General features: G+C 32.4%; 1 protein-coding gene across 37 annotated transcripts in view; it reads right to left on the bottom strand.

The window, feature by feature from the left end:
* The window catches only part of trol (terribly reduced optic lobes), a 344,072-nt gene that overhangs the window by 16,757 nt on the left and 308,326 nt on the right, over window positions 1-18,989 (bottom strand). For 36 of the 37 annotated variants that reach the window (XR_012456002.1, XR_012456000.1, XR_012456005.1 and 33 more), the window contains 20 exons: window positions 18,361-18,541; window positions 17,758-17,915; window positions 17,550-17,673; window positions 16,577-16,679; window positions 16,298-16,477; window positions 15,503-15,647; window positions 15,249-15,366; window positions 14,265-14,445; window positions 12,987-13,229; window positions 12,718-12,844; window positions 12,187-12,310; window positions 11,142-11,327; window positions 10,074-10,237; window positions 9,894-9,993; window positions 9,695-9,804; window positions 9,017-9,182; window positions 5,723-5,932; window positions 3,565-3,733; window positions 2,666-2,769; window positions 420-667 (listed from right to left, as the gene is read on the bottom strand). Coding sequence is in view for 1 of the 37 variants with exons in the window: in XM_074120575.1 (XP_073976676.1) it covers window positions 420-667; window positions 2,666-2,769; window positions 3,565-3,733; window positions 5,723-5,932; window positions 9,017-9,182; window positions 9,695-9,804; window positions 9,894-9,993; window positions 10,074-10,237; window positions 11,142-11,327; window positions 12,187-12,310; window positions 12,718-12,844; window positions 12,987-13,229; window positions 14,265-14,445; window positions 15,249-15,366; window positions 15,503-15,647; window positions 16,298-16,477; window positions 16,577-16,679; window positions 17,550-17,673; window positions 17,758-17,915; window positions 18,361-18,541 (3,141 nt within the window). In the remaining 36 variants the exon portion in view is untranslated. The remainder of the gene's footprint in view (window positions 1-419; window positions 668-2,665; window positions 2,770-3,564; window positions 3,734-5,722; window positions 5,933-9,016; window positions 9,183-9,694; window positions 9,805-9,893; window positions 9,994-10,073; window positions 10,238-11,141; window positions 11,328-12,186; window positions 12,311-12,717; window positions 12,845-12,986; window positions 13,230-14,264; window positions 14,446-15,248; window positions 15,367-15,502; window positions 15,648-16,297; window positions 16,478-16,576; window positions 16,680-17,549; window positions 17,674-17,757; window positions 17,916-18,360; window positions 18,542-18,989) is intronic. The other variant, XR_012456008.1, reaches the window with a different exon arrangement.

The following is an 18,989-nucleotide window of genomic DNA, read 5'->3' as shown; positions in this document are numbered from 1 at the left end:
TACCTCCTCTATCCAATGTACCACAAATCTAATTTTTCTGAAAATCTGTTTCCAGCAAATTTATAGATCTACATGAAAAATTAGTAAATCAAGGTTACGAAAAATTGTAGGAGCCTCGGTAATAGAGATCTACCAATTTCGACCAAAGCTTTATTTTTGTGTTTCCAAATGGCATCTAAGCGAAATATTAAATTTAAAATTTTTGCGATTTATCGCTTTTGAAATACGGAGGATACAAATACACTTAACCTAGTGAGGGGGAGAGAGAACAATTGGCCAAAAACACTTTTTCGCACTACAACGAAGGGGAGGGGACCACAAAATGGATAATTTCAGGGAAAATAGAAAATCTGCATAATTAAAATAGTTTCTTAAGAAGAGGAGAAGAAGGTGGTAAAACCTAAAGCAATGAATCAGACCTCAAGTTTCGTTCCTCTGACACGAGGATCACTACCACGTTTGGTCCACTCATAAGTCACTGGTGGTTCCATGCCTTCATCGCAATGTAACTCCACTAGTTCGCCAACATTCACTGTCTCAGTTCGTACAGCTTGCGGTGGAAGTACATCGTTTTGCGGTGTGGTGTCAGGATAATCAGTGTCCGGTTGTCCAAGATCACCGCCAGGTCGAGGACGATAGGTAGTAGGATGATAGATTGGCGGAACATCTGTGTAAAGCATAAATCATGGTGTTAATACAAAATTTAAAGACGTATCAAACAAGGAAATCAGAAAATGTAGGGAATTTTCAATTTCGGCAATGACCAATGGTCATAGAAATACATGGAAACAAGTCAAGTACTTCACAGTTTGGATTAATATCCAAGTTCGAGTGTGCAGACAAATTGAGTAGCATGTCTCTTAAATTAAACGGTAACATAAATCAAGTAACAGGTAGCATTGGCTAATAAACAATATTTAGGTAACTAGTATTGACTAAAGCTATTATTAACTTCTGAGAACACTAAAAAGTAATCCACTCAGAACGTGCCAGTAGATTTTCCACGCCTCACTGAATTCATTTTAAACAATACCAGAGATATTTATTTCTTTTAAAGAGAGACGTGTATCTAAAAAAAAAAAATTGTGCTAGACGAGTCCAATTTTGAAACCATTATATTCTTCTATTTATATTTTTAAAAGTTAGGAAGAAATGATGAGGGGCCCCAGAAATTTAAAGATATATTTAAAATGCAATTTCTGTGTAAATAACAAAAAAATCTAAAATTGTTTCTATGTAAACCTTATTGAAAGAATTACAACATACTCCGGGATATAATCAGACCAGGTAGTGTTTTATTTTCAATAAAATTCAAATCTTTGTATCATCTCAACCATCTGGTTGAGATATTACTAATACTGCCAATTGCTTATCTTATTCATGACTTCTAATTGCTTACTCATCTATAAGTACCACTTTTCAGCCCCAGCCATTCTGTCATCTCCTAAAAAGATATTTGTTATTACCTTGAGATAATGGAGAATCACATTAGACCTCCAGAAGGTTTATAGTACGCTAACAGGTCATCAGAAAGAAGTGGCACATTAGAATTTTGATAGTGGTTCCTGAGACTGTAAGGATTTACTATCACTGCTTGGAGGATAGGCTTTATCGTCCAAGCAGTGATAGTAAATCATCAGGTACAGGAAAAATAGAAATATAAATTAGGCTTAGAGTCAAACAAGGTCAATATAAACCCTGTAGAAAGAGAAAGGGAAAAAGGAAGTAAAATAAAATTAGCCAACTCATAAGATTAATTTGAAGATAACAATTACGAAAAGATTGGGCACAAAAATTATTTTTAATTATTTTTTTCTGCCACGGCCTAAAATCAAAATTCTCTCAAAGTATTACTTACCGAGATCCATCCCAGAGAGAATATTGCCGCAGAAAAAGTTAAAAAAAAACATTAAATTAGTCACAAAGGAAATAAAAACTGCTCCAATTTAAGGATTTATACGTTTCAGATTCATTGCGCTCCATTGTTTGGTAATAATGCTAAACTAATTGTACTTCATGCTTTTATTTAGTTAAATTAATCTGCAATTTATGCAGAATACTTCATTAGAATAAAACCTACTAAATACTCTACAGCTGAAAACAGGAGTCTGCTCTGTGGGGCTTTGCCAGAAATTAAAATATAACTTACAATCGTTCACTTCCAAGTAAAATAGTTTAAAACGTAATTTAATTTTCCTTTTAGATTTAGGGCATCTAAATTAAAAGTGTTTCCTACTGCTGACTCATTCCTCTTCTCTATCTTCCTTTCCTAAATTTTCTGAATGTCTTTCTCCCTAATATATTTCCTTTTAATCTTATTGAAAAAAGAAGAAACCTATGTACGGTATACTCCCAACAACACGTAAAAATTACTAATACCTAGTGAAAACCTCCTATACACTGTATACTTCCTAAAGAAGACTACCCGAAAATCAGGAAAACAGGACTACCTAGGAAAACTTTAAAAAGAGAGGGTAACCGAACTTCAAGACTAAAATAATAGTCAACAAAGGGTCATTTAAAATTACTTTGACGATGGAGAGTTTCGACTACGATAACAAAACTTTAAAACATTAAGAATTCATATTTCAGATAAACTAATGCCAATTACTAGTTTTAGACATATGTAGCCAACAAAATGTAATCATTAGATTTAACAGTTTACCTTGAACAGAGAGATTATATTCAGCGATAACTGGATGGTCGACATCATGTGCCCATACTTGACAACGATATAATCCTGCATTCTCAGCTGTTACGTCGAAAATCCTACACACAACAAAATAAAAAAGTAAAAAAGTAATTATACGTTTTTTTTAAGGAAGGAATGAGCTCAGTGCAAAATGTGAAGGATATGTTAAGCTTCTAGATTTTATCCTTTTATATTTCCTCCATAAACTGTGCTATGAAACTGCAATAATTAAAGGTAAATGATTACTATAAATGTAAATATTTTTGGAAAGTTCACTTTATATAAACTTTATATTTGGTAAATTTCATTTTCGGTAAAACGATTCGCAGTTGTAAGTTGATTCAAATACGCTCACATTTTTGTTCCTGATTTCTCGAATTAGAAATTTTGTCTTTTGTGACATTTGTTATAGGAACTTTTTTTTTATTCTATTTTAACAATTTTTTTTGGTTCATTATTACATTGTAGTATTTGTCTATGAGATGTTTAATAAATGGCTATTTTATTATTATTATTACATTGTAAGTTATTCAATTCCATTTGGAGATAATAAACAAATTTTGTAAAGTTGTGATGAAATTCACGGGCCATGAAATATTCAAGGGGGTGCGGGTTGGCCACCCCTGTATCAAACAGTTTTTTTTTTAATTTATTTTTTAGTTTGTTAATTAATACTAAGTTAACAACAAAAATTGTTTATTTGATTAATTGATATATTGTTTTAATGATTGCAGACCATCTAAATAGAAGCCTTTTCTCTTTCTCATTTTCATGTTTATTCATTTATTTTCCTTCCGTTTCATTTTCTTTACTGAAATAGTCTCCAAAATAATGAAACCAACAAACCTCTAACCAAATAAAATCAGGCTTACCTCAAATAATTGTTGATAACTCTAGTATTTGACAATAGTTCACCATTAACTTTGGACCATTCAGGCCTGGTCATAATTACACCGGTATTGATGCATGTGAGATCCAACGTATCACCTGCCCTCACTACATCAATTGATGGTACAATTTTTAGTTCGACTCCTTGTGCACCTGTTTATTAATTAATAAACAAAAACTTTTATTATAATTTCTTTTCAAAAATGAAAAATAGAACTCTGAAGAATATTTTATTTTTTGCAGTGGTAACTAAGTGTTATTTATTTTACTATCAAAGTTTATTCTTTTATCTGTATTTTGGAGGGCCAAATATTTTTAGAGATAATAATTTACTAATCTTTTTTTTAATTATATATAATGCTTCGTCCAAAACCAAAAATAGAGGTCCAGTGATTTGAAATTTGACTTTTTCAGTATTGAAGCTACATATTCTAAGGCTTCTAACTAGAACGTGGAACCAACGACGAAGATATATCAGATTAAAAAAGTTAACTGCAATTAGTAATTTTGGTAACGATGAAGGTGAATATCTGAGAGATAGTTTGATATAAAATCTATTCTTAAGATAAACATAACTTAAGGTCAACAGAGTCAACAAGTAACTCTGTTCACATATGAGGAAAAGATACTGTTTTACAGTTTCATTACTGAATTTATCGGGAAATTGGAGAAATATATTTTCTACGCTTTTGTGTCTAATGTAAAAAAATGTTTTGCCAAGGCCTTTTTGTGGAAGAACTCAAATACCAGCTGGATAAAAGTATTAAGAAAATAGCTACCAAGTGGTAAGAAAATGATTCAGACTCGAATGACAAAGCTAAGTTGAGCAAGCAATGGGTTTACAAACACAGTTTTTGAGACCAATAAGATAGAACAGTATTAAAGTGTCAGCTTGCTTAGTGGCGCATCCTGAAATGAAAGAAGTCGAAAGAATTTCTGTAAAATCATTGTAGTGTTCAGTTGAGTCCAGGTAAGAAAGAGATTAACAATATTGAAGTGGAGGCTAAAATTTAACAACCCTTAGAGTAGCCACCATATAAGAAATATGAAGAATTTGTTTTTGTTTAATAATATGAGAAGAAATTAAGAGACGCTTTCTCGCAACTCTCTCAGCAAATGGCTGTCTGAAATTTGGCTTTATTGACAGTTATTATTGATTCCGCAGGGGTTTACCTATCCATAGTCTATGTGAAAGACTGAGGGCAGTAATAGTCTTAGTTAAATAAGCCAAGTTGTTCTATAAAGATTTATGTAGATATAAGATAAGTAATAAAATCTAATTTCAAAGGCTTCATTCTATGTACCAAAGTAGTAACATACTTTCAGCAGTCGTAGCCATGTTGTTTTTTTTACACGACCAAAGGAAATGTTTTTATAATATTGTTTTAATGATTGCAGACCATCTAAATAGAAGCCTTTTCTCTTCCTCATTTTCATGTTTATTCATTTCTTTTCCTTCTGTTTTATTTTCTTTACTGAAATAGTCTCCAAAATAATGAAACCAACAAACCTCTAATCAAATAAAAATCTAGACCACTTTTTGGTTTTGATTTTTTTTTGTTAATATAATTTATTATCAGGTTGAAATTTTGTGCCATATCACGGTACTAATAGAAATAGATCGCCTAGCTAAATAATCGAAAAAAAAAATTAGTTTTTCTCTTTTCCAATTTGTCACTGAGCGTCTTATAGAATTTTAACATTTTTACTAGCAGTATGTTTTGATTTTTTTTTTTCTTAAGATGATTTTTGTCGCTGAAATACAAAGAAAAATTACTTATGCATTTAAAAATGTTACTTTTCTTTTGAAAAAAATAAAAACAAGCATCATAATCATGCTTTAAAAAATCTTGCACATTATTACTTTTTTTAAAATTAAATTAAAATATTTTTGTTTAGTAAATATTAGTGATTAATAATAAAATGATTATTAAATAAAGTGAAAGCACAAAGTGTTAACCTGATGTTAAGAAAATTAAATAAAAACAAAGGTTTGTTAAGGAAATGATTAATATTAAACAAAAAAGACATATTAGAACAAGCAAATATTGTGAAATAAAATGAGGGTCATTTGAACTTCTAAAAAACACAAACTAACAAAAACAAATCATAATAAATTAAAAAAAAAGAAAAGAGGATCACCACTGCGTCTCAATCTGTTGGTGAGTGGATATCCACGTCTGTATGAATATCTATCACGGCTACGCCAGTATGAAGGAGTTGACGGCTGTACACTGGTACATCTTAATTCATCCGATTGGTCCGGGCAGTCTGGATAACCATTGCAAACAGATCCCGTGGGTATGCAGCCACTACCATCCATGCACGGCATCATACCCCAACTGCACCTCTCTTCTTGGAGTAAACATTTTGGAATTTTCCAAATGATTCATACACCACCACATTTTACACGTTGTTTAGTGCGTTTTTGTTTTTGTTTTTTATTGTTGTTGGTTTTGTGTTGTTGGTATTTTGGAGAAGAAGAGGAACATTAGAAGTGAAGAGAGCAGTAGAAGGCGGGCAACCACACACCATGTTATGGCGGAGCATTTAAAAAAGTATAAATTTGTTGTTTTAATGCACGCAAAAAAGAAAACATAGAAAAAATAAACAAACAAAGAAAAAACAAAGGTTTTGTTAAAAAAATGAAAAAAGTAAAACATAATTTTATATTAAAAAGAGGCAAAAAGCAGTAAAATAAAATAAAATTATAAATAATATTTCTTCCTGAAAAAATAAATTTAAAACCAGAACTGACAAACCCCAAAACCAGTGTTGTAATATCGGCATTTCGCAAGACATTAAATTCAGCTTTTTACTTCAAAGTGATAATCCTTGTGCATTTTTTACTAGGGGGTGCAAACTAAATTGTTACACTTTGGTTATTTAAGATGTTTTTAAGAGAAACCATTTGGGCCGTGAGAAGGCAAACGAATGGCACAGGCACCTACAAACAAACGTTTCTTGGGCACAGGACTTTTCTGTCGCGGCCAGGGCTATGACATAATCAGTCTTTAAGTCCTGTGTTCGTATCTTAATTCAGGTCGCATACTATTGCCAGTGAATCAGACTCACTTAATGAAGGCAGAGTAGCTCCAAGAATCATAGACGATAAGAGCAAACATTTTGAATCAAACTCTCACTCGAGAGGAAGGGCTCGCAAATATGAATTTTTATTTCTTTTTCAATACGAAATTGGTGGAGGTTGGAGTTGAGGTTAATAATATTCTATGGATCATGTTAAGTCAAGTATTTTAACTAATTCTAACAAACTCTTAAACCTAGAGCTGAAGACTCAGCATTGGACTGATCGGCTAGAATGGCATTTGAATGGAGCACCAATTGGAACGTGTGTTTTCTTACATAAGTCTCAATACAATCTTTAGTCCTCAGGCAGTCGCAAAAGGGTTTAGATGAAGTCAACGGAAAGAGGCTTGTCCTCTCCACATTTCCCTTTCCAATGCAGCTCGGAAGTGGGAGATGGAATAACCTAGATACTCCTGTTGGTAGACCTTACCTTTTTCTTATTTTAAAAACTCGGAACGTGCAAAAGTAATAAAGAAAGACCTGATAAAATTAATATTCATGCTACTCGTCACACCTTTTTGTATGTGAGAAATTCCTAACTTTTCCACGAAAAACCGTTAGAGGTCCAACCCAACATGCAGATATATATTCAAAGTCTCTTTGCAATCACAAAGTGAACATGTCATTACAAGAGACAACAAAATACTAAAAATTGAAACAGGAGTGATAAAGATAATCTCAATAATATCGTCAAATCTAAACGTTGAAGGAAACAGATTTCGCGACCTACCTAGAAAGTAGTTTTCTAGAAGTAGCCATTGAGACAAAACAATGCTTCATGACGTCAGGATCTAATAGTCTGCTCACCCGTTTGGAACCATATCTGATTTTCATAGGCTCTCAGTGACTCATGAGAGCCAAAGAAAATGAAGTCAGATATGGCTCCAAACGGGCGAATAAACTATTAGGCCATGACATAAGAAGATGTCTACCGCAGGTGTTTAACGTGCATGTTCTTGAATAGTCAGAAAATCCTCATTTCGCATAATTTCTAAGGCCACTTTCCAAGTAGTAAAAGAAAAAGGAAATGGGGATAAAACTGCATCATTTTTGAATACGGTTATGTTGTATTCTAAAAATTTTCTTTTTGCTATGCCACTTAAATACAATACATTGCAATTTATCTAGAATAAAGCGTAAATTTGAAGAAGAAGCAGAAAACTGTCTTGTTTGTGAATCATATCAAGAACAAGCAGCCGCTTTCATTAGCAGAAGCTTGGTGACTGCTATGGAAATCTCAACTGTCTCTAAACAACATGAAACGCTCCTATAACGCTTGTCTAAGAGAAGAATCTCACTTTTGCGTGTCTTTATTCTTTAATTTCGATTAAGTATTAACTCTTAACAAGATATTATTTAAATTCCTTCCTTAATCTTTTCCAAATTTAGATTATGTGAGATGTCACCATGTGCTATTCTTTAAGATTAACACATAAATTATACAATATAATTATATTTATGATGGTTAATTTAGAATTATTTTTTGCTAGGAAAAAGTAAATAAATGAATAAAAATGTTTTCCTGTGATGACATCACTAATTCTTTTTCCTCTTTCTAAATAAACCTTGATCAAATAGCCAAAGAAGTTCAAGTGATTTTATGGAAGTTGATTCCAAAAATATTGTTGGGATGATACTATATGATTTTAGGGGGAGGGTAATTGAGAAGTTTTCATTAGGAATTTGTTCTTGATGAACTTTCTTTAAATTCGTATCATTAATGCCAACTAGATAAAGTGTTGAACAAAATTACCAGCTTTAAAAGCTAATAAGCCCTTCCTAAATAAACTCTTGTAACTTTTAATGACAAATCAGAGCGCATAGTTTCAATGAAGCCTCACATTTATTGAATAGTATTCATAAAATATATGAAACATTTTGAACATGTCAAAACGTGACTAAATAACAAACTAAATATAATGAATCCAGCTTTGGAATTGGGAAATTTGAATTAATTTCAACTCTCATCCTTATTTGGCTAAATGATATTGAAAGGGAGAAATTCAAAATTATTTTTATTTATTCGAATTTAACAAATATTTTAGTTTTTTATTCAGCCTATTTTATTGAATTTTTTACACTGGTTTCAAAACATTCTTAAACTTTGTTTTTATTTTTGTTTAAATACGCGAACAATTTATCTTTCCTATTCCCTCAACAACATTAAATATTATGTTCTAATTTTGGCTTACAGATGTATTAAATTTTAATTAATAGTTAGATTCTCTCGAGAGAAAATCTAATCAAGCTTTTCTTTCTTTTATTAAAGAGAAAACACCTTATCGTTAATAAAATAAATTTTGGGTAGGCAAAAAAATTAATTGTTTAAACTTTCGTAGAAATACTCACGCGATACAACCAATACCATCTTGTCAGAAGCTATAGATACGCCATCCAAAACTGCAGTGCACGTATAGGTTCCTGAATCTTCAGCCCGTATACTATCAATACGTAAATTTTTATTTTCTTCAACAGCATTGATTGGCAATTCCTGATTATCCCTAGACCATCGAATCTATTGCACAATAAATTTTCAAATCAAATATTAAAAAATGTACTGTATACATCTGCTAGGAATATATGTATATATATACGTGTATCAAAAAATTCTTAGAAAATGTTAACAATTCTTTGAGTTTGGATCTTGGCGTAACCAACGATCTGTTGCGTCGTCACACCTACAATCTTTCCAGGATGGATAGTAGATTGCTTAAACGATTAGCGCAAGTTTTAGGAAGATTAGAAAACTAGAGAACCAAACAAAGACATTGGCATCTTGTTTAAACCCCCACCGAAATTAAGTATGGTTTAACGTATTTTAAACTTTATACAAATATCAAAAAGAATAAGAAAAATTATTAGTTGAAAATTATTACAGAAATCAGGAGAGAAAATTGTAAAAAATAATTATATCAACCAAAAAATTCCAAATTAATATGAAAAATGAAACGCACATTTTAAAATCTTGAGTTAGCATTTATTTTTCTACCTCTAAAAAAAAATTCTACATAATATTTAATAAATTACCTCTCCACCATAATCTGATGTGCATTGCAGATAAACTGTTTCTCCTTCGGTTTTATTCTGCAATTTATCTCCAATAAATCTCACTGAATTACTGTATGGATCTGGCGTGTCTAAAGTACATTAAGTTATAAGAAAATTAGCCTAGATTTTTAAAACTACTCTAATTGTCAAGTATAAAAACTAATATAGTATAACTTACTGCTAACAACCACATCTGCCGCACCTTCAGCAGTAAAGCCTCGACTAGATGTAGCCTTACAAGTGTAACGTCCTGCATCGTCCATTCTTATACCGTGGAACTAAATAATACAATAAAGAAATGGAAAAAAAAAAAAATTAACGAAAAATCATTGCTTATAAATATTAAACTTCCTTTTACCGTTAGACGTCCATTGTTAACAGTTGCGTGAGGCGGTAGGTCACGATTAGTCCCATACCATTCAAGCCTGGCTGACGGATCACCGATTGCCTCACATTGTATATAGGGGTTGCTACCAGGCCGGACTCTTTGTAGTGGAGGAGTCAGCATCACTTTTGGTCGTGCTGATTAAAATTAAAAAGAAAAAATTAATTATAAGTTCAAAAATATCAAGAAAGTGAAATATGAAGAAATGTATTACGATTCCTTTTACAAATAGTAAGTGATTATATATTTTCATTAAAACTATTACTATTGTCATTAGTTCAAAAATTTAAGAGGGATATTTTTTGTGAAGGAATATTTTTCGTTAGACTAGTTATTAGTGGTAGTAAGTTCCCACTAAAGAAGCTCATCCTTCGTGCCAATGTTGCTTCCTTCAATAATGTGTTTCGAAGAGGTAAAGTTTGAGCTAGGTTTTGTACTGGTGAGGGTGCCTTTTGGGTGGAAGTTGAGCGATTCCAATCACTCGGACCCAGTGGCGATGTCCAACAGTTGACAACCATCTTCGGCCCTTTGACAGGTAGTTACTTAGCGTCAGCATGCGACATACAAGTCCATCCCAGTAGCTTCTACTAGTCAAGGCAAATAGCGCATCTCCTAGCAATCCCGCCAGTAGTAACTAGCCGCGGATCTTCATTCACCTAGTTGAGCCCCCGCCCCATCTTATTGTGACGTGAACTCCACCGCCTCTTTTTGCCCCTCTTTACAGATAAAATTTCAGCTTGTAGTTTAATTAAAAATTTCTATTTTTTTTTTTTTACCTAATCAAAAAAGTCACATTATATCTGTCATATACCAATTTTTATAAAAAGTTACTATTAAATGCACCTTCTTCCTACATCAAGACCTGTATAAATCAGGTAAAAGGTGCTAGATTCTGAGGGGATTGACCACTGCGAGTAATATTGTAGCACTGAGGGTAATAAGTACTAGAATTTAAAATAAACAAGAATCAATAGAGGAGAGGTTATTTACATTGACAAAGATATAAAAATTTTTGACAACATAAACAAAGTTCCAACTTACCATAAACTACTATCCTAGCCACAACAACATCAATCAAAGAACCTCTACTGTTCTTCCTAAGACATTTATAATCGCCACCATCATTTTCTGTAACTCCTCGGAGAAAGAGGAAACCATCGCGTTCATAGACGTTCGGTGGGAATGGTCTACCATCAGCTCGTTCCCACGTAGATGTACCACCGGATTCTGGAATAATTAGAATAACTTTGTACTTGAAAAATATCCACACTTCAGTGTTTTTTGTTATTTTCCTGAAGAGATAATTCTATGTGTAGCTGCCATTATCTCCTAAATTATTGATTATCATCAACAGGTGAAAATGGCCAGCATTTGGGTCAATGACAGCCAATAAACAAAAAATAATAATGAAAATTTAATCCAAATACATTACTTAAATAAATGTTATCAATTGTTTTAAAATTTCTAAAAGTACAATCGATTGTTATGTTTTTTTAATATCTTTATAATGGTCCATGAAAAGTTGCCAAAGCCGTATTTAAAATACTTTGAATTCTTCTATTACAGTATGTGAAATCAGTTTAGAAAAAATTAGAAACAAATCCTAAAAAAACACTTAAGCTTTTTCGGACTTTTCTAAATGATTGATTGATTTGTAACATTTACTCAACCCCTTACACTTACCTTTAAAAACTGTAAGTTTTTGTTTAGGAGATTTTTAAAGGCTATGTTATGTTAAATCAAACTTAATGTAGCCAAACATATATTTTACTGTTAGTGGGTTTGGTTTTATTCTTCCATCCTTCAATCTCTACCAATAAATGATTGTCAGTATACTTTACGGTAACAAGAATACCATGCAGATCTAATGGCGTTTTTGTTGTCAGGATTATTTTATATCTTTCATGGAATTATATTAATGGCAGACAAATTATCTGTTGAAGCTCCAAATAGGGAAAAACATTCAATAATGGAAATGACAAAATGCAATTTTCTGTGAGAGAAAAGACAGAAAAAAAGGACTAAGAATTGCATAGAATATTTACATCCTATTTACTAATAGATCGATAAATCGAATATTTCTTACCTACGGTACATGAAACTTCGCTATTGTCACCGGTGTAAACTTCGAATTCTTTATAACCAGTAGGATACGTTGGTTGCCGTGTGGGCGATGGTACTGGTCCAATGACGTTATCATCAACTATTACCTGTTAAAACAAATTTATGCAAGTGAAAGAAACTCTGGCGAGTGCCTAAAAACTGCAGAAAAATCGAAAAACGTACAGCACTACATATACAGTCGCAAATCCTATGGTCTGATATTCTTCTAACTCGGAATATAGGTAAGTTATTTTGTCTAAAGGAGATAGATCCATATTTTGTTAGATTTTTTATTAATCATAAGAGCGCTTTGTGCAATTATTATACCAAGATTAATACAAAGCACTTGGATGGTAACTTTCAAACAGCCGGATAAATAAACACATTTTTAAAAACCACCAGTTCCGCCTCAAAGCAAATATTTCCGGAGAAAAATCGAAAACGAAAATCTGCCAATTACAATACTTTTAGTCATGACAAGTTGGAGAAAATACGTGTGATCGAAAAGACTAACATGAACAGCTTTTTCCCTGGTGCCTGCAGAATTGGTAGAAATACATGTGTATGTCCTTTCATCTTCTCTTGATACAGATAAGATTTCTTTTACTTGATAAGACAATGAAGGACTACCAACACCAGATCTATAAAAATAATGAAAACTTTATGAGAATACATTCAAGCTGATCGATTGCTAGTATTATTATGCATGGCTTTTTTTTTTTTTATATACATTGAAATAATGAAAAAAAATACTATTTTTATAGAGTTTATCGTATTACTTACGAAAAATATCTAGTGGCATAATCGTCAGAAAGCCAATTTACAGAAGGTGCTGGAACTCCGGTAGCAGAGCAGTTCAAAACTAGACGATCACCGACGATTAGGCTAATCGTGGGTCCAGGTGGTGTAATAGTGATTTCTGGTGGCGCGAGGACAACAATCTGTACAGAACCTTCAACACTGCCGACTGAGTTTTCTACTTTGCAAATGTATTCCCCACCATCAGAAAGACGTACGCTGTTTAGTCTGTTGTGAATAAAACAACGTGTGAATCTTCACATAACTTTAACTTATCGACATTTGAGTTATGAAATTGCTATTTAAACGAAGAATTTATATTAAATGTCTTGCTGCCTTCAATATTATGTAAGTTATCTATAATAAAACTTTGATGAAGAAAGTTGGTTGCATTTTAATGTTGGTCGACGCGGGAAGATGTCAATGCCACTGATTCAGGACGTGCAAAAAAAAAAAGGTCTGGCGACCATTTGAAAAACATGAGACAGTTGGACGAACAGTGTAGAGTAAGTAGTCTATCGAGATATAGCTGCACGTTAATACTTCCACCACTCTTGCAAGAAAGTAATGATGATAAAGTAGTTCTTTGCTTCACGGCTGACATGGGATGTTTGATGTTTAGGCAAAAAATGGTAATGGTATTGTAGGTAGTTTTTCAAGTCACCTAGAAGATAGTGCAATAAAATTGCGAAGTAAATATGGCTAATAGTCACGAAGAAGTAGCGATGACAATTATTTAGTAATGAATTTTCACTAAAAAAAGTTTCTATGAAAAGTGGTGTGCAACACACACATGTCAGAAGTGGAAAAATAAAGTTCTACGAAAATCGTAAAGCCATTCTCGAAGAAATATAAAAAAAACATAACCATTAATTAATGGAGCACTTTCGGTTTACCGGTTTTGACACCGGATTTCATTTGTAATACCTTAAAACGAAATACAATGTGGAACTCAGCATTTTTATGTTTTTTGAGATATATTGACTCCAAATTCACGTGAGACAAACTTACAACTCGGAATGTTTGAAATATATTTTTTTCTCATTAAAATTGTACAAGAGAAGGATGGGTACTTCATTAGAGAAGGCTATCTTCACCCCTGAAACCCTATAAAATGTTTTTTTTTCGGGAAGTAAACAAAGTTATACATATATATTTAAAGCTATTAAAAAGTAAAGAATGTCGAGCCATTTTTGAGAAATCTCAGAGAAATTGATAATCCATTCAATTTAGTAAGTTAAGAGAAAGGAAACCTGGAAATACCTGAGAACTCCATTGTCACTGTGGTAGACATTGCTTGGGAATGGTCTGTTATCTCTTCTAAACCATGTGATAGTGGGTGTAGGTATACCAGACATTGCTCTACAGTGTACCATCATACTTGTGCCAACGTTTAATTGTGTAAAATTGGTTGGGTGGATTTCTAGCGTAGGAGCTTCTCTTCCTAGTAATTAGAAAATTATTACAATAATATTAGTTTGCAGAAAATCCAAGGAACCATTTACGAGAAAAACTCAAAAATAGTGAAGTATCCTTGCAGAAAACACCTACTTCAGATTGAAGATCACTTCAAAATACTTCACACTTGGAATTTCAAAAAAAAATTTAATCCTCCTAACAAGAGTTAGGATCGGGAATTACGCAAAATACTTTAGAGGGAATCATTCCTCATTTCTAGAAGTAATCCCATTCAAGCTTCCCGGTAAAATGTTTCACAAGAAAGTTGCACATTATATGTTTACAAACAATATATGTTGTTTCGTTAAATTTTGTAGGAGCCGTTTTTGAGATAATTTCAAAATACTGAAATATCAATAAGAAGGCAATATCAATATCTAGAATATCAATACCTAGAAGTGGCCGTAATAGAATTTCCCTGGAAAATTTAGAAAATAAAAGTTTTAGATCTACAAATTCGCAACTAGTACAAAGAAAGAAAATTTTACGAGCCGTTTTCGAAAAAAAAATCGAAAAATTGTGTTACTAAAAGTGGTGTTTCCGGTCGACCTATTTTAACGAAAACCTAATCGTCGCATGTTCTTCTTGCACTTAACCGAAATATTAACGATTTTTGGTTTTGAGTTATGGTGGATACATGTACCCACATACATTTGTAAAAATCACTTAATCTGACGCAGAGGTCCTCAAAAAAAGTTTATATCCAGTGAAAACGGAAAATCGAAATTCTGCAAGATTACAATAACTTCTCTTATTTCAGTAGAGAAAGAGAATTCAATATGTACTCACTATCAACGTCCAAAACCGCTGATGCCTTCAATATATTGCCGTATTCTGATACTTCGCAAATATAAACACCACGATCATTCATTTGTATGTTGGGTATCCTCAGTTCGTTGCCATATTTCTGTAAACAATATATATTGAAGGCATTTATTTTCTCGGGTTCTAGATACTTGAAAAAAAAATATCTGTTTCCGGCAATTCTTACTACATATCATAACTCGGACATTCTTATAAAATACATTGCAAAGAATGGATACCTGCGCTCTAGCTGGTAGTTGTCGATCTCTTCCAGTTTTAGACCAAGTAATTCTCGCCCCAGGGCTAACTGGGCCACAATGCAAGACAGCTGTTTCACCCTGAGGGATTTTCTGATTTGCAGGTGTCACACTTAATGGTGGAGAGCTGAATCACAAAAATTTAGTACGTCATAAACTTTAAACATTTGAGGTCGTTTAATATAAATACTATCACAATCCATAATAATTACATTTAAATAAACAAATATATATATATATATATATATATATATATATATATATATATTATAAAATTAACAATTTTTTTAAATCATTGATTTTATATTGAATATTTTTGGGAAGTTCTTGCTAACTAAAGATTTGTTGTTACCATTTTAAAAACATATTTGTTAATTTTAAATTTTGCACAAAATCTTTTTTTCTTTTAATTCACTATTTTTCTGGAACATTTTACACTGTCTTTCTTGCCTATTACACAAGTACTCCAATTCAATATAAATATTTTTAATGACTACTCTAATACAATACAAGCATAATACGGGTGATTCCTTGGAATGGAACCTTGTAGTTTGCTCAATTGCCTTCCTAATTATGTTTATTTTTCGTGGCAGACCCAATCTAAAAACAACATGATTCGCTCGAATAGTTAGGCTGCACTGAACTGAAGGCTTTGCTCTACATTAAATCGTAAATATTGATTTTTATCTACTAGCAAAAAAAATATTTTTTTTTTAGCATTGTAAATTTGGATAAATTAATTTTACTATTTTACGTAAAAGTAAAAAGAAATATTACGGTTTAGATTTCACTTCAACGTAAGATTTTCCACTACCAATACGTCTTCCGTTTCTCTCATTGATTACTGTACACACATAAACGCCAGAATCAGAAGGCGTCAAACCAGGAATAAACAGAGTATTTTGGCGATCAACTGCTGAATATGGCAGACTAGAACCTTCTCGTGTCCACTGGTATCTAAGAGACAAGTAGAAGAAAAATATATAAATGGTTTAAACTTGTGCTTAAATTAATATGAAACTAGTTCTGAAACAATCAAAATTCAAAAGTTATTACCTATGATCTGGGCTTGGGGTCACATCACAATAGAGAGTTAAATTTTCACCTGCTACGGTATTCACTCTTCCAGGTGTAACTGAGACTGTAGGGATTATGCTTTCTGAAACCATAAAATTGTCATTATTCTCACTCTAAATTTATGTAGGTCTGTGGTTAATGGAAGGAAGGCTCTACATTCCTGACAGACTAATCGGTTGAGTGATTGTGAGAATTTGTTTGTTGAGCACTTTTTCAACTTTTCTTTTTCTATAGCATGCATTTACTTGATTAGAAACAACGGCAACATCCACAGAGTAAACTAATACGGCTGTTGTGTCATATGATAGTCTATCGTGTACCAACCTTGTTAAGAGTAACCAAGTCTTCTAAAGACTGTGTATTCCTAGTAAGTAGTATTTTGGACATCATGAGCCAAGAGTACAAATAATAAAGTATAAATCTTTAAGGGCTATTATTTCTAAGTCTTAGGTAATTATCTAACCGATGTGGACAATTTCTGCGACGCTGTTATCCAAATATACGATGCTTCCTATGTTAAAAAAAAGTGTGGGATCAAATGATGCATCTAGACTTGTGTATAACTGTGATAACGAAAGAAAACACGAGAAGCTAGACATGGTATCAAGTGACCAACGAAACGAGTGCTAGCTGTTCCCTATAAAGCTGAAGGTATATTGCTCGACCGAATTCTAGATACTTAAGAGAGCTCTTTTCTACCAACACTTGTATTTCCATTCCTTCTCGAACACTCTGAAAGCTAAAATTCCCTTCTGAGGGATGTTTGGGTGCGACAATATTGCAATTATTAATGCTGTGTGTTTGTTCGTTGTTAACTAACCGAAATTTCTTACAAGATGGTATTGGTAAAAGAAAACATAACTGAAACAAATAAGTATATCTTCAACTACTGTAAAATAATTGTTTAGACGCAAACTCTTCATCCCGGTTCCCTTAATGTGACCAAACTTACCTCGCACATATACAGACACTGTTCCATTGCGACTACCCGCTGAATTTCGGGCGATACATTCATACTGTCCTTCATCAGATCTTTCGGCAGCAGTTATTCTTATAAAACCGTTATATTTGAAAGCCTGGAAAAATTACCAAATAAATAAATAATAATAAAATAATTTTGAAAACGGTGAATAAAATAATAATTATTTTTTACTACTAACACTTGGATTGATTGGTAAATTATCAGTTCTCCTCCAAGCTATGTTAGGAGTCGGATTGCCTGTAGCGCCACACTGGATATCTATAGCTTCACCTTCAGTTACATCCACATAATCTGGAGTGATTCTAATTTGTGGTGGAGTATATAGTGAACGGTCATCTAGGAACATTTTTTTTTTTTAACAAAAATACTTTTCACAATGCAGATACCCTTCATAATTAAAGATTTTCTCTTCGAAAAGCTTTGAAAAACTTCTTTTTTTTTTGTCTACAAACGAAGAATGAAATTTTTCTAATTTATCTTAACATATCAAGAACGTTCCTTGGAAGACAAGTAGATAAAATTATGGTAGTTATAATCACAAGGTGCAGACTATTCTGAAGTGCATGTTTATTTTTATCCTTTCTACAAACTTAAGAATTATTCGAAAGCATGGAATAACAATATCATGTTAAATGTTTACATTTCAATAGTTTAAACTTACCTAAACTAATATTCCTATTGAATTCTTTTTGAAAACATAAGAGAAAAGAGGTATTATTTCTTTATTGGTTTTGTTTAAAACTTAGTCGGTTTAGTTGTTATAAATTATAAAGTTGCTTACCTCCCACAACTATTCTGACCAGAGCTGTATCTGTTGTATATCCATCGTAGGCTGTACAAATATAGACACCTGAATCTGATTCTTGTGCATTAACAATTTCCAAGTTCCCATAGCCATCATCGCGCAATCTATCTCCACTTAACTGTCCGTCATCTTTGCTCCAAATTATACGTACTGGTCTCTAGCGAGCAAAAAATTATAATATTTGATAAAGGAAAAGTTAGCTTGCGTAAAGCTTTAAATGTTTTGAGATTTTTGATGCTTTGTCAATGGTTGGACACATCAGATCTCTTTCTCCAACTTCTTGGTTACACAGATACTTGTGTGCTCTTATTTCTAGCTTTTAGATTTTCTTTAACTGGCTTGCTGAATTCTTATAAATGACCATGATTTAAGCTTGCGACAAAGATCATTAGTTTATCAAAAAAAAGACAAAGATTTTCTTTTAACCTTTATGAGTCTCGCGTGACCTAAGGACCGGTCTCTCCTAAAAAAACGATTAGGACTATTTTATCTATATACAAAATTTAGTCGGCCTTTGTCTAAAATTATAGAATACATCCAGAAGTTGATTATGAGGTCTGCCCTATTGTATTGTTTTATCTTCTTTTAATCTGTGTAAATTCGGA

Source organism: Rhodnius prolixus, unplaced genomic scaffold (genome assembly GCF_049639745.1).
Source record: "Rhodnius prolixus isolate KJV_2025 unplaced genomic scaffold, Rpr scaffold_2, whole genome shotgun sequence".
Lineage (NCBI taxonomy): Eukaryota > Metazoa > Arthropoda > Insecta > Hemiptera > Reduviidae > Rhodnius > Rhodnius prolixus.
This window is presented reverse-complemented; position numbering and strand designations above follow the sequence as displayed.